Source organism: Etheostoma cragini, chromosome 20, assembly GCF_013103735.1.
Source record: "Etheostoma cragini isolate CJK2018 chromosome 20, CSU_Ecrag_1.0, whole genome shotgun sequence".
Taxonomy (NCBI): domain Eukaryota; kingdom Metazoa; phylum Chordata; class Actinopteri; order Perciformes; family Percidae; genus Etheostoma; species Etheostoma cragini.
In genome coordinates this window covers 23,244,265-23,260,344 of record NC_048426.1, presented here as the reverse complement: position 1 = coordinate 23,260,344, position 16,080 = coordinate 23,244,265, and the positions used below count along the sequence as shown (strand labels likewise).

The window sequence follows — 16,080 nt, the reverse complement described above, 5'->3', positions numbered from 1 at the left end:
TCTATAGACCACACTAATTGGATCCATCCATTTATGGTCTTTTGATGTCATGCTGTAATGGCACCTTTCACCATGAAGATAATTATATGTACTTTCCCTTTGTTGGATAGTATTAGAGTTAATAAGTGCATGTCACACAGCTGGAAATATTTATTCAAAATCCAAATAGAGTTCTCTCCTGTTTCTCGCTGAAAATAAACTGATAAAGACAAAATAGAAAAAAAGAGTTGAGAGATCAAACAGCAGCTTCCTAATTTGGCTTTAGTGCGACTCACTTGTACGGCTTTGAGCTTGTTCTCGGCTCTATCCTCCCTCTCCATCAGATCACTCAGCTCCTTGGTCTTTGACAGCAGCCAGGACTGGAACCGCTGAACGCAGCCTTGGTACGTCTGGTGCTGCTCCGCCATCTTCTGAAGCAGCGACAAACGCTCCTAAGCACAGCAGGAGAATATTTAGCAGCGCACTTGTTCAAAACCAATGAACATCCATCAAAACACATCACAGACTTCATAGTTGTGCATTTGAGTGAGCAGCGTGAAAGTGAATTTGTATTCTCCTGTGACACTGACATCTGTTGTCTGTTATCTCAACTAAAAGACTTTTGATAGCACGGTGACGTTTTAGATAAGAACACAGAGATTACCAAAAAGATAGTTCACAGACGGGAAGCGTTTTCAGAAAACACCATCCCGTGAACAAAGCATTATTTAAATCACAACACTCCCATTTGGACTGAAAAGTGCAGCTTTGCCAGCAGATAGTGTGTTCATGTGAATGCATCAGGTAGATTAGGCCTGCTCGTTATGGTCAGAATTGAAATCATGAATATTTAACACCATTACTCGTTGACTTTTGGAAAGATGTTGCATTTATTCAACAGTGAAACAAACAAACAGTAAAAACACAGAAGTGTGAAATTTCCCCCTATACCTTTCCCGTTAAAAAGTTTCTTTCCCCCCCCATTCTGAACACAAAACAAAATAGGAGTTTATTTGCAAAACGTAATGTGCAAAATAAATCGTTTTTTAAAGTTTTGATTCATTGCACAGCCCTAACGTGGGTCCATAAAGATGGGTTTGGATTTAAAATCTGACAGGCTCATGGGCGAGGAACGCAGCGGGCATGCATTCGTTACTGTTGACTAATCCAACGGTATCTCTCCTCTGAATGCAAATCATTGCCGTCTGAAACTCAGAAAACAATAATCTCTTTTCTCCCTATGCAGCGCCTGGATGTGCTCATAGACACAGAATAACTATCAGCATGATTTTCATAAACATCAAAAGTTTGTGCACTTGTGTGGCTGAGGGACTTGCTCATTTGCTGCCACAGAAACCCAAACTTGTATGTTGCTAAATTTAGAACCGATCAGAATCGAAACGATTACATTTCATTATGAAACTATTCCACTTGGGATTCGGTTCTCAATGCCCGATCCTACGCATACGGCACACCGGATAGCTTCCACCGCACCATGATCGCCTCAGTAAAGACACAGCAGCCTTTTAAGCTCACAACCACAATTCCTGTTCCCTTTTAGTCAACTAGTCAACTAATCGGTCGTTTTGGTCTTAGTCTACTAAGATTTCTCTAGTAATTTAGTATTTTTTTCTGTCTTAAATGCAGAGTACATTTCTGTTCAACACAGTATTTAAAGAGGGGCTTTTTGCTTGATTCTTTGTGGAGAAACTCAGTTTTACAGATGTGAAGGACTGCATTTATATTGCTCATCTAGTCTTGACGGCCACTCAAAGCCCACAGATCTGTCGATCGAATCAACTGATCGATTTGTTGACAAAATCCTGCAAGTGTTGATCAACTAAGAAGTTCTTTAGTCCAGGACAGCCTTAAAATGATTGTCTCCATTTCAAGCCACCGGCATCGCAGCTCAAAGTATTTCTCAAAGATTCCTGTTCCAAAGATGCAGTTCCTCATTTGTTTTACTCAAGAAGATTAACACGCCTTCACTGCACGGTTCAGTCTAAGTCTCTTTCTGCAAATATTTCTTTAGTTCACCCATGAAATTGTTTTCTCTCCTCTTGTGCTCAGAGTGTTATTAAAGTATTATTCTACGCACGTTCTACCAGCTAACTTGTGTGCACTTTCAAATAAACCCCAAGCCCGTGCACCATACATCCTTTCCACATAAAGCATGAGCAGAGCTGTCACAGACCGGGTGCTATGCTCGGATCCCTGACATGCCCAAACAACAGCACATGACTTTTAACTATTCCAGTTCAAGTTGCATCGCACAATATAGACCCCTCACCCGCCATTTGCACTACAAATCCATCCTTGGATTGCTGCAAACATACTTTATCCATTTACATGTCCCACAAGCACTGCAGTCCCAGCCTACGCTCCCAGGACCTTTATTACTTTCCATGTTTCATTGATTCGTACAGTGCTCGGCAAAAAGCCTTTTTCTTTTGTTCCCCCCTCTGGAATACCCTGCAGCAGGGTCTAAACCTGCCCCAGCTTGATCCCACTGAGAAAAAAACATCTTTGGATTCTTGTTTTTTTTTTAAGTCTACTTGGCACTTTAGTTTAAATATTATATATTCTATTTGGTAAATCTTGTACGTACCTTTGTAATCAGTCTGTTTGTCTGTCTGTAACTGATGTTGTGTATTGTCCCAAACACAACTCTCCTGAGAATGACACCCTGGGTCTTAATTATATTACCTGTAGTGGTTTAATTGGCTTTTGTAGGGAGGGGGAGCCCTTATTTACGGTAAATGGTCATCATTGAAAATCGCACCGTAAAATTACTTAATGCGTTTTTACACCGAAATGGTTCTTTTTCCTATAATGTGTTGGGTTAAATAGTTATTCAAACAAAGAGAAATACTACAATTCATTTACTTTATTATTATTTTTTACCTTTAGGCTAACAGGCAGGTAACGGATGTTACCCTTTTTACCCCTCGGGGCTTAGCCCGGACCCATTTAAATAAACTTAATGCAATGCAAAACATCAATTGGCTCACCCAGCTTGTCCACCTACAGATTGTTTTTAGCATTAAACACTTCATTTCCTGAATTTTGGTGAATTCTTATGCAATACATTGCAATAGCGACCCCATACTATTGTACACATATTGTATGAAACTAACTGCATGTTAAACCGGGATCGTTGCATGTTAAACTGGTTTAGACGATCCTGATTGGTTTAAAGCAATGCCAATAAACCACAGCACGTTTTCCTCCCATCACGGAATGCTGTGTGGACTAGCAAGACCTTGTCCCGCAGCGCTGTTGAGGAAGGTCTGACAGTGACCACATCCATACCAAATAAATAAGCCCCTCACCTCTGCTCTGTCTCGGACGTCGTTGTAGGCCTCCTGCAGCCTCTCCTGGGCCTGGGGCTCCACGCTGGGGTCCTGAGTTCGGTTGTGCAGCGCGGAAGCCTCGTCCAGCAGCCTTTCCAGCAGCGCCGCCTGGCCATGGATGTCGCTCAGCACCACCCTCTGCTGGTCCACCTGCCAGAGCTTCTCCTTCACCCCCAGCTGCAGCTCCACACGGACATCCAGGGCACGCTGCTGCCGCGTCAGCCACAGCTCAAACTCCTCGCACGCCTTCAGGTACTCGCCCCAGTGGAGCCACACCCACTCGATGCGACTGGGGTTGAGGGAAAACACATGAAGAAGAGTTACGGACCAATCAGACCTAAAAAAGTGATCTTCCGCAGGGTTGCGCGGAAGGGGGAGCGTCTCTGAAACTGCTCATTTTGTGTGACGTCCCGTTGTGTTCTTAAACCCACCAGCAAAGCCCAAGTAGACTTTAGATTTCACAGTTTTCCGTCAGATCGTTTATAGATTTCAAATTTTCCGAACGCGCTTGAAGGCAGTTTTATTACACAGGAAAAAGAGAATGAAAGGAGACGAGCGAGACATAGCAAGTGCTTTGTCGTTGCAGGAAACATTCAGCTATTACACAAACTCCTGGTCAGTTCAGTGCTTGTGTTTCGTTTTTTACACTCATAGTGTTTTAAAACGTTCTTGTGGCAGCGATAGAGGCAGTGATGTTTCCCGTTTCCTGTACGGGACTCTCACACCGCCTCAAACCACAGCTCAAAACACACCGACAAGTCTGACTGGTTACATAATTGGCTACCGCAGTGTGACGTGGGGTTGCGTTTCTCCAAAAGTTGAGTCAGTCTCAACTTTTTGCCGCAGGCCCGCGGCATGCATTTAATTGCCCCCCTGCCCTTCAACATCAATGGAAAGACCATTTTTGCTAAACGGTCTGAACGCAGCCTAAGCTGACCAGTTTGGGTCTGTTTGACTACAGGAAGCTCGAAGACTAAGGCTGAATCTCACTTTCCTTATTTGATATCTCCTCACTCCTCATTTGAACCGGAAGTTGTTCTGTCCCTCCAACGTGAAGGCAGCCTCCAAGCTCTTATTTCTGCCCACTCTGTTGCGATTGGTCAACCAAATTCAAACCGCCACTGGGGGGGCTGTGCTCGCTCAGGCCACACTTATGAAACACTGGGCTGGCTTTTCAAATTAATGTCACAAATTGAGGAAGTTCAAACAGAAATGTAGGTGAGCCGTTTTCCGGCAGCTCAATTTGTTTGTTTTGTTTCAATACTTTATACATCTATTGCAAACACAAAGAACTACATAACACACTTAAAGATGGGAAAATAAAAAAAGCATAATAATAGGAGCTCATCCATGCTCTTTGTGCATTTAGCTTTTCAGTATTTTGATGGTCCAGGTGTGGACCAATTACCTGAAAACACACATCCGAAGCTACTCAAAACAGAGCTTTAACAGCTTAACTGTGTGAACTGTGCAGCCAAAGCTAGCCTCAGTGCAAACTAACCAACACCTCAGTATCAAACACCTACAACTCACTACACACTGTACACCTGAACACAGCAGTGAGTAGGCCGCACCTGTGACAGTGGATGATATAGGTGCAGGTCTCCTCCCACAAGCTTTTCAGGTCTTTGAGCTTGGCGTGGGTGTGGCTCCTCAGCTCTTCATCTTCGCTCTGCAAAAGGTTCTCAGCTGCCACCAGCGCCATGTCCATCTTCATGCGACCCTCGTGCTCCGACTGATGGATTTTCTACACATTTAAGTAGAACACAGGGAATAGCATTATATTCAATAGACAACGTTGACGTAAATATGGCATTTACAAAACTAAATGGGAAAATGACTGAACTACTTAGAATGTGAGGATTGACAGCAGCTTTCTAAATTTGAACAGTGGGACATAACAACAATAAAAATGCAGACAAACGCATGTCTAACACATTATGAAGTGATTTGCATTTAAAACTGAGGTGAGTATAATTCACTTTCTTAGAACTGAGAACATATCTCAGTTTTTTGTTAAATTACTGTGTCTGTGTCCATAATTTCTTAATTTGTTTGTATATTACATCTACTACAACGTAAACAGGAATTGGATCCTCAGATACCGTACCCTGCTTGAAGACCAGGAGCTCCAGCTGTCCCCAGTCTGGAGTCTAGTGACAGAGTACTCCAGCAGCAGCTGGGGTCAGAAGTGAGGGATCAAACAGTAAGCCCCCTGTCTGCACCGCAAATGCACGTTAGCATAGCGCTCGAGTGCCAACAGCGTTCATGAAACACTGAAGCAACTGTGTGTTAGGGCTGGTTATCCCCGCTGATATCTAGGAGTGGGACTCACCAGAGGACTCACGATACGATATAATCACAACACTCATGTCACAATACAATTAAATTAATTTTAAACCTATTGCAATATTCTGCGATATATTGCAATTTTATAATTTTTTCCCAATTTCAAAAGATGTTCCCAAAAGGAAATTTCTAGTTAACATCTGTTTCATCTAAAAAGATACATTTCTCTGTTTTATTGCTGCAAAATGGGATTGTCAAGCAGACAAACTGACCAACACATATACAATAAAAGATCCCTACTTGTGTGTATTGATACAGTATTGCCACTGAAATATATCGTGATACGATGCTGTATCTCCCCCCCCCCCATTCCTACTGATTTCCTGATTTAATTACATTTCCAATTTGATTCCATTTCCATTTCAATGGCGGTTTGGGATATTTTGGTTGCAAAACTGATATCGGGGTTTGATCTGAGGAAATGATGATGGAGGCTTCAAAAGATGATGCGTCCAAAGATTTCAGATCATTTGCAGCTTTATTCAAACAGTGAACAAACTTTCATGACAAAGAAAGCTACGTCTGTACACACGGATGTGTTTGTTATTGTTGCAAAAAGTCTCCCTCAGCGTCGTATTTAGATGTGCTTGGTCGGACTTGTTGGCGCTCTGCTTTGGGACGTACGTTTAACTGACATGTGGCACAGTCAGGTTTAGGAAAAGATCGCGGATTTTCAGTCTTTCATACTACTCACTATCGTCCCTCTTAATACTACGTAATCCAACAGCACTGCGGTCCAGCTGCTCTGCCCGCTGTGTTCCACGCAGATGCTAAAGGGTGATTTCTACGTCAGTATCTGCCGCTGAGAGCCACTGACCATGCGTCTGTACTTTACCAGTTGGGAGTGACAACAGTTGTTCACACAGCTGCATACATTAAAACGAGAGGGCATCGGTTGTGTGAGACGCGCTACAGAAAAACGCATCTGATATGCTTGCAGACTAGAAAGGGGGTCAGTGGAAGCTCTCACCTCTGTCTCTTTGAGTCGTCCCTCCAGGGCATCACGGGGCCCCTCGGTGTTGTCGTTGGCCTTCAGCCTCTCCTGGACGGCCCGCATCCAGGAGAGGGCTGCCTCCAGGCTCTCCATGAACTCCTGCTGCTCCTGCTGCGTCATGACCACTCCTGCACCTTAAAAAGAAGAACGGAACTCAGACTTGGTATTGGATAGCACTTAATGTTAAAGAGGAATTCCAATTCCATTTTGATTTAAAGGAAAAACAATTTGCTTTCTTTTTTTTTTTACAGAAGCTGGGAGCTTGAATTTGGAAAAGAACTGGGTGTTTAAAAGAAAGCAGGGTCTAAGAAAAAGTAGATATTGTTGTTGTTGCAGCATGGGAAATAAAGGTTCTAGGGTTTAGTATAGATCCAGGGCGGGGAACAAATCAGGATTTGTTGGCCTGTTGCTTCAATTTTGACGATCCTTTCTCCTTAAATGACTTAAACAGGGTGAGAGACACATGATCCATAAAAGCAAATACTTCAGTAGAAATCCTAAGAAGAATTATATTTGTATGTTGTTTGTATGAGGAAAACCACCAGACACAGTTGTTGTGACTGGTAATTCAATTCTTCCACACAGACAAGAAACCACACACCTAAGGTATAAAGTTGAATCCACACCTCACAGACAAATAGCCTATGTATACACACACCAGTATATAAACACACACACACACCAGACGTTGATGCGTAGACTGCTCTGTTATAGATGGAGCCCCCGCGAGCAGACAGCTGGCCCCCCCAATGTTGGATAATGGGAAATCTGTTTGTCTTCTAATGGATTTCTGTTTGTTTTTTTCAAATAGATATCGGCCGATATATCAGAATTTTTAAATAACCAAATATCGGTATCTGCCTTAAAAATCCTTTATAGGTCGGGCTCTAATGTGCACAGATACAAGTCAGTATAGTCAACGTCTGACATTTAACTTACGTGAAGTGAGACTTTAATAAACTGCCCGGTGTCTTATTATGAGCATTTTTAAGAACAAGCTAAAAGCACAATTCCAGAAATTCCATCTACTGCATCAAGGCCAGTAACCTAACCCTAACCCATCGTGCAGCAACCCAGCGTGCCCTCAGGAGAGACAGTTAGGTTCTCCTAAAGTTTTCCCTTCCAGCTGTCAGAGGTGGTCTGCAGTGAGTGTGTGAGAGGGAGGGGTCCTGGATCTGGAGGAGCACAAAGAGGCGCCACATCGTTTCTTAGAGGGAAGCTAAAACGCAGGCGGCATGGGCCATTTCCCAGCATGACTCATTTCTCCCCACCACAGCATTCCTTTACACCCAAATCTCTACTGGTTTTGCCTCTTGAAACTCACTGTCGTCAGTGGAAGACAACAACAACAACAATCTGATACGTACAATGTAAACATGGTATAACAATCTTGACCTTGTTTTTTCCCCATTTCTAATAGTAATAATATCAATGTATACTTTATTAATCCCACAGGGGGAAATTACAATTTACACTCTGTTAAGTGTGTACACACAGGCCTGAATTACACACACACACATGCTCAGTACCTATACATGCACTAAATGGAGAGATGTCAGAGTGGGGGGGGCTGCCCATGTAAAGGCGCCCCGAGCAGTTGGGGGTTCAGTGCCTTGCTCAAGAGCACCTTGGCAGAGGCCAGGAGGTGAACTGGCACCTCTCCAGCTACCTACAATTCACACAATTTAATTTCACACCTGATTTTCATTTTTAGTAGTATTGGAAACTATAATTGTTTTGTTTGTCATTTGGAATTCAAATGTGTGTGTTTTGAAGTTACAGTAGTTTGAGGGGACAATAACATATTAACATTGTGTAATGGAAAAGAGTTGGGGTTAGCTTAGTGGCTAACACTACACCTGTAACAAAGCTTACCTGCACTCTGTCACTGTTCCCCTTTATGTCTCTTACGTTTGAGTTTTAACAATCACAATATACCAACTGTGGACATAACTTTGTCTTGGGAAACAGAGGAAACAAATTAAATATTAAAACGGCTTGCCATGAGTGAAGTAACTTTTGGGTTAAACTATATCAGCCGCGCGCTGCAGTGTGTTTAGAGCCCCTCCTCCCTTACTTTGACAGCTCGTGCAGTAAACTCGCATTAACACTAACCTTAATCCAGTTTTCTCACATTAGCCACTAACGGCCGTAACGTTCACTATTTGCTTGTCATACTAACTGCAGTTACGTCGGCTATATTTAACGTTACAAAACGTAGTAAACACTTCGGTCTGGTATTAATGACCTACATGCTATGCTAACTTACCTAACGCTAGATTCAAGATTCAACGTTGTACCGCCAATATCCATGGCAACAAACCTATCTCCGCTGCTCATTCAACTGCAAAAACGTTGACGTTAACCGGACGTAACGTTAAGCACGAGAAACTCCAATGAGTTTCCACGGTTGTAGGTGGAGGTAGGCATATTGTCACTAAGCTAGCTGAACAACGGTGTAGATATATTGGTCAGATGAGGCTTTATAAGAGAAACACTTACGGGTTTGCGTTCATCAGGTGTGAGCAGCAGCTAGCGTGACCGCTGTCCTGCTGTGTTACGTACAGTGAAGTTATGGCAGGCAGGAAGTAGAGCCGAGGGCACTGGAGGCTGGTTAGAGTCAACAGCTTTTCATGATGCCTTTAATGACTCCTTGTAAAATCCACGACCCGACAATACAACAGAAATGCAACCTTCGTTTATTACTTAACACAACTGCATAGTGGCGCTTTCTTATAGAATTACACAAAGGTCCTCATGAGAATTTATAAGTTTCCTTGTTTGTTTATTTCAGTGTTTCCCCGCAGCACGTGAACTCATCACATGCGCAGATTGAGCCGTAAAGAAGGACAGCTGCTGACTCAGAGCCTCATACGTCACTGATTCAGTCTGCGAGCTGCGTCTCAGAGCTCTGTTCCTATTGGTGGTAAAGAAATACTTATGTAGTTAGGATAATGTTAGGGGAACGTTCTCTAAAGGTTGCAACGTTAGGATAACGTTAGGGGAACGTTCTCTGAAGGTTGCAACGTTAGGATAATATTAGGGGAACGTTCTCTAAAGGCTGCAACGTTAGGATAAAGTTAGGGGAACGTTCTCTAAAGTTTGCAACATTAAGATAATATTAGGGGAACGTTCTCTAAAGATTGCAACGTTAGGATACGGTTAGGGGAACGTTCTCTAAAGGTTGCAACGTTAGGATAACGTTAGGGGAACGTTCTCTAAAGGTTGCAACGTTAGAATAATGTTAGGGGAACGTTCTCTAAAGGTTGCAACGTTGAGATAACTTTAGGGCAACGTTCTCTAAAATTTGCAACGTTAGGATAATGTTAGGGGAACGTTCTCTAAAGGCTGCAACATTAGGATAATGTTAGGGGAACGTTCTCTAAAGGCTGCAACATTAGGATAATGTTAGGGGGACGCTCTCTAAAGGTTGCAACGTTAAGATAATGTTAGGGGGACGCTCTCTAAATGTTGCAACGTTAGGATATCGTTAGGGGAACGTTCTATAAAGGTTGCAACATTAGGATAATGTTAGGGGAAGGTTTTCTAAAGGTTGCAACGTTAAGATAATGTTAGGGGAACATTCTCTAAAGGCTCAACATTAAGATAATGTTAGGGGAACGTTCTCTAAATGCTGCAACATTAGGACATTTTTAGGGGAACGTTCTGAGAACGTTCGATGTAACCAAAAACTAACTTTCCCAGAACATTAAGGAAACTTTCCAATCAACCAAAACACAACCAAACCTAACCTTCAGGGAACGTTCCCACAACCAAAAACAAATGTTCCCAGAACGTTCTGGGAACCAAAATGTTTTGGTTCTGCTGATCAAATATCAAATTTGCTGTCAAATTTGAACCATTTAAAAAAACTTTGTACATCAGACAATTAAAACAGAAAACAATTACAAAAAAAACAACAGAAAAATCAACAAAAACATAACTAACTCATGTATAATAACATGACTAAAAAATAATTAAAAAAGTCAAAAAAGCGACAAAAATGGGAATAAAATTGACAAAAACATAGAGAAAAGTGTAGAAAAAGAACAACAAAATGTTGACATTTTAACCCAGAAAAACAAAAAATGTCAGGTCGATGGGAAGACATAACGAGGGTTAACAGATTTTGTTTTTAACCTAAACATAATAACAAAATAGATAGGACTGTTCTTATATAGCCCTTTTCTAATCTCAATGACTACTCAAAGCGCTTATTATTATATTATTATATTATTTGATATTAAATTTAAATTTGCAGAAATTAGGCTGCTAAAAAGCCAATAATGGAATCTCACACATCTTTAAGACCCAGTTCAACCATTTGGAAAGCAGTTATTTGCCAAGATTTTGAGACCGGCAGGCCTACAGTTACTACAGATGATCCTCAGAACTTACTTTTTATATAGAAATTTAAAAACAGTGCATGCATGCAGCCAAAATAAAGTTTCTGTTAAGTCAAGTTGGAGGTGAATAGAAATGTCTGTTGCTGTATGTTTCCGCCTCAAATGGCTGACTGCGCTCATTACAGGTTCCCTTTTATACACCGAGCCTAGAAGTCATATGCAGACTCTTTCATTGAGACACATTGTTTCAGCCAGTGTTACTCTTTTTATAGAATAAGCCAGAAAATCACTACTAAAAGATCACTACCAGCTACTCAAAGTAGATAATCCTGTTTTCACACTGTGAGAAATGCAATTAAGATATCAGCAGGAAAATCCAGTTCTCGAGACGTTTTCTCAAATGTTTGTACAGGTTTGTGTTTTCTTAAACGCTGAAATGTGTGTGTGTGTGTGTGTGTGTGTGTGTGTGTATTGTCTAAAAAGTTCTTTCTGTTTTATGTTTTGTGTGTTAACCTTAACATTTAACAAGCAAATGAATTGGTCTTTTATTCTCATTAAAATGACTGAATGTTCTCAGGGACAAAAACAACAATAAAGTGTTTCAGCTTTTCAGTAATAATGATCCAAGAAAGCATAAAACTTAAACATTTAGCAACAAAAGCAAGTAAAGCCTCCATAAAACATTTTTTTGGGCGATAGGGAGGAAGAAGAAGTGCAATTAACATGTCACCAGACAAATCCAGTTCTCAAGAAGTTCTACGTTGTAAGTGCAACATGAAGAAGAAAGCTGATTCCAATCTGTACTTAACTTTCATTTAAAAGACAAGAGAAATCAATGAAATGATATTGAATGAAGTCAGTTTTATTAAGCTAGCTTTTGTTCATTTAGTTTGCGAACAAGGATACATGACCACAGTGACTTTAGGACAAAATGTCCCACTGGCCAACAAAACCTTTATAGTACATATAATAATACAAGTATCATTATAGTCATCTCTGGTACGTGATAAGTATGTCTGTCAGATGCTAAGGCAATTAGCAATAAATAAGATGGTCCTTTAAGTTATCCAGTGTTGCGCTACAAAAGTTCATCAAGAAGCCAGTTCAGCAAAAAGTCATTATAGTCTCTTAAAACATCAGAACAGCAAAAACGATATCAAAACCAGTACGAAATCAGTGGAAAATACACGATTTGGATGTTCAGTGCTGCGGAAGTTGAGGTTGGCCATGAATGGCGATACTTCTTTTAGGCCTGTTATCACAAGATCATAACTCAATTGTCAAATTTCCTTAAGCAATCAATAATTATCCTAAGATGTCTTTATCTCAGGATAATATCTCAAGTTTTAAAGTGTGCTTCCATCCACCTGCATTGTTAATTTGAGTTTAAAACACCTGTGTGGAGAACAACCTGTTCTCCATCCCAGCTTGTCAAATAATGACTCATGCTCCCGGCGTCAGATACCAACGCAAAAATCCCCCAATAGCGACTGTTTGGATCTGTAAGAGGACTTAGTCTTAAGAGCGTTGGCAAGTAGTATGAAAGACTTAAAATCCAACATATACTCACTCCCAACGCCTCAGAAACCTAAGCTACTTGGCGCTCTGGGCATCCCTTTAGCGTCACTTTTTGACGCCCCCGGACAGGACCAGTTTGGCGCCATATTTCAGGGTTACGCAGTGGATGGGAACTATATTGGAATAAGCCCCCTGTGTCCGACTGAGACGCTAAAGGAGACTTTTTGCCTCCTTAACTAAAGCCCGAGGCCCCCGACCAAGCGTTGGGTTTTGACGCTCCAGGAGTGAGAGCGTGGAGCCGTGAGCAGACTGTAACGTTCTCAAATGAAGACATGAAACAAACGATTCCCGATTCCCACCTGGTTCTCCATCGTTTGACAGTTTGCCCTGCGCTCTTTTAACCCTTGTGTTGTCTTTCCCACAACATGAGAAAACAATTTTGTTGTCCCTAGCTCAAGGTTTTTGTTGCTTTTCAAAAAAAAAGTATTAAGTTTTTTGTTTTTTCCAACATTTGTCGTTTTTTACCCTAATGTTTTTGTCCCTTTTGTTGACCTTTTTGTCACTTTTTCGACATTTTAGCTGTTTTTCCAGTGTTTTTTTTGTAGTTTTTGTCACTTTTTCCAATATTTTTTACTCTTTTTCCCCCCCCCAAGGTTCACGGTGTTGTCACCTTGTTGACATTTTTGACCTCCCATATTTCTGATTTCTGAAAAAAACTTGGAAATGGGCCAGATTTGAACCCAGGACAACATGAGGGTTAATTATGTCACGTTGAGCCATCTTCATCTGTGATGGTGTAATGGCACCTAACTGGAGAATAAGTGCCCACTAACTGTTCATCCCCATGCACCAAACTCATGAAATTCACATAGCAGTAGTGGACAGGGAGGGTTAAAATATGCGATACATTTTGATGGACCGGACTTAAATGTCAAGGCAAAGAGGAAAGACTCATTGATGAAATCCACTTTGAAGGACAATCACACATATATGCCTGTTGTCCTCAGATAAAGACACATTAAAGTGATCACCAGGAAACAGACTGGATCCGGAGTTGTGGAGTTCCAGGGAAGGTCCCGAGGTGTTTACTTTGGTCCAGACTGACATATTCTGGCAAATGTTAGATGGATTGACAATTTTCTACAGACGTCTATTTTCTACAGAGGGCGAATGCTACTGGCTTTGGTGATCATTTGACTTGATCTACCTCGAGCAACACCATGTTTGGTTTTGAGTTATTTTGCCCAAATGAAGCCTCATGAAGCTTCGTGAACTATTTAGTTTAATTTCTGAGTCCACTAGATGGCGCTCTGTAGTCAACAAAGGGTTGAAAGCACACTGAATTGCCATTCCTTGAGACTTCATCTAGTGAGCTCGGAAAATTAGGACAAGGGTTCGCAAAGTTTCATGGGGCTTCGTTTGGACATTGCTAGTTTTGAGTGAAATATCTTGCCAACTGGGGGAATAATTACCATGAAATTTACAGAGTACAGGGTACAGAGTGAAATAACTTTGGTGATTCTTAATGTTTATCTGGCATCATCATCAAGTTTTTTTTTTTTTTTTAGAATACTTTGGTTTTTGACCAAATACCAGCAAAACTAATGACATTCCCATCAGCTTCAGTTGGACTCACGTATTATATGCTTTGCTAAACTAAGATGGTGAACATGATAAGCATTGGCAGCTTATCCTCATCAGAATGTTTACAAGTGTTAGTGTTAATATTACGTATAAAGCACCACTAAATACAGCCTCACACATCGAATGATTTAGCAACATATATACCAAAAGTCCCGTCTTGTCATTTCTTAGCTGAATGGCGATAGACAATATATATCTGGGTGTCTTCTACAGAGTGGGATACATTTTCAGTCAAAGACACCTTTGAGAATTTAGGTCACATCTCTCGCCGTCTCACTTAGTCAAACTCTTAGAACGGAAGTCCACGTTACGTCCAGTCTCTGTAGGACGCCACAACAGAGAGTTACCACCGGAAACAAAGGTACAATTAGAGGTTTATCCTGCCTAACTAAATATACAGCTACATATATACTATACACAGCATTCCTGGATTGGGAGAAAAATTAGTTCTTGGCCGGAGATAAGCAGAGGACAGAGCAACGGTGCCGCTGCAAAAACACCTCGGGAAGGAACGTGTGTACGTTCAAAGTTTATTTTACTTGTGCAAAAGAAACCTTCGATTGGGCAGATATTTTAGGACTAGTCCAGTCTGAGGAGCAGTTAACCAAAGTCCTCAGAAATCCACCGGAGATTAATTTGCCAGCACAAAGAAATCAGAAATCCAGCCGTCATGAGGGACATCCGGCTGAGTTTCCAGAATTCATCACGGAAGTAAAACATCGTCGACATAGCCTATACCGATATAAACGATACTGTCTCATGCCATATTTCGTAAAAAAAAAATTCCAATATACCGCCCAGGTCTTAATAAGAAAAATTTCTTTGCGATAACAGGCTTAAAGAATATGGTCAAAATGTGTTATCATGACATAATAGAGACAAAGTCGTCATCTGCTTATAATTAAATCATGACTATTAGATAAGGGGCTTGACATTCTAATAATCATGGGGAATCTCAGCTTGACAATCATTACAAATAAATGTAAATACACAGACCCAGCTGAGTAGCTCAAAGAACAAACGCAGGCAGAGCGTACCTTCTCCCCATCTATGTTACAAACAAGTCAAATCCCAAAATGCACTGGGTCTCCGACCAAAGCTGCCATCATCTTGGAAAAAAACAAACAAAAACAACGCAGCAATGAAGACAACAAGCTTTCAACAGCAGTTGGCAGTGAATGAAGCTGAAAAGGGCCGAGAGAATTAGCAACAGTAGTTTAAAAACAGCATTCAAATGATTATTATTTGTTGTTTAGAGCGTTAATGAACATTCAAAATGCCGCATGAGGAGAACAAAAACATCAATCCCAAAGTCTCAGTGCTGCCTCTTTGCAGAAGCAGACATACAGGACAACAGCACGAGTTGTGTCCCTTTCTGCTGCAGCATTCGTGCTGTCTGTGTGTTAGTCTCTGTGGACCCGGGGCCAGACTCGGGAGGGTCTCTCAGCAGTAGACGGACCAGTAGATGAGGTTGAAGAAGATGTACGAACCGGGGAAAATCATCCGGGAGTATTTGTCGATGGCGTGCGTGTTCTGGATGATGTTGAGGGCGCGCAGGCTCTTCTTTTTCTTGGTGGTGGTGGACTCGCTGCTCACTGACAGGTGGACCACCATGTGTTCGGGTTTCTCCGGAACCTCGTGGAGCTCCTCCTGCTCCTCCTCGGGCCCCATGGGCTCCTCGGTGTAGCCGGCTAGGCTGTTGGTGTCGGCCTCGCTGTACGTCCCATCCAACATGGTCATGGTCCGCGTCTGGGAGATCCCGCAGGTGCAGGGCAGTGACTGGCAAAGAAAAAACACATAGAATATCTAATCATTACTGGAATTTTAAACCTTGTGTTCTCTTCCTGTAAAAAAATTGTGAAAATTACCGCTTTTTATTGATGTTTTTAACTTTTTC

At 41.6% G+C, this 16,080-nt stretch overlaps 2 protein-coding genes across 4 annotated transcripts in view; both read right to left on the bottom strand.

The window, feature by feature from the left end:
• syne3 (spectrin repeat containing, nuclear envelope family member 3) overlaps positions 1–9,319 on the bottom strand; it is a 38,358-nt gene extending 29,039 nt beyond the window's left edge. The window contains exons 1-5 of one of the 3 annotated variants that reach the window (XM_034857658.1): positions 9,178–9,319; positions 6,652–6,809; positions 4,907–5,079; positions 3,312–3,621; positions 276–431 (exon numbers count right to left, since the gene is read on the bottom strand). In XM_034857658.1, the coding sequence (XP_034713549.1) occupies positions 276–431; positions 3,312–3,621; positions 4,907–5,079; positions 6,652–6,795 (783 nt within the window). In that variant the 5' untranslated portion in view covers positions 6,796–6,809; positions 9,178–9,319. Of the gene's footprint in view, positions 1–275; positions 432–3,311; positions 3,622–4,906; positions 5,080–6,651; positions 6,810–8,677; positions 9,002–9,177 lie in introns of those variants that run through there. The other 2 variants (XM_034857660.1, XM_034857659.1) reach the window with 2 other exon arrangements.
• A 5,517-nt stretch (positions 9,320–14,836) lies between these two features.
• Positions 14,837–16,080, bottom strand: part of gabrr2a (gamma-aminobutyric acid type A receptor subunit rho2a) — a 39,023-nt gene continuing 37,779 nt past the window's right edge. Inside the window, exon 9 of the mRNA XM_034857682.1 lies at positions 14,837–15,962. Coding sequence (XP_034713573.1) covers positions 15,627–15,962 — 336 coding nt within the window. The 3' untranslated portion in view covers positions 14,837–15,626. The remainder of the gene's footprint in view (positions 15,963–16,080) is intronic.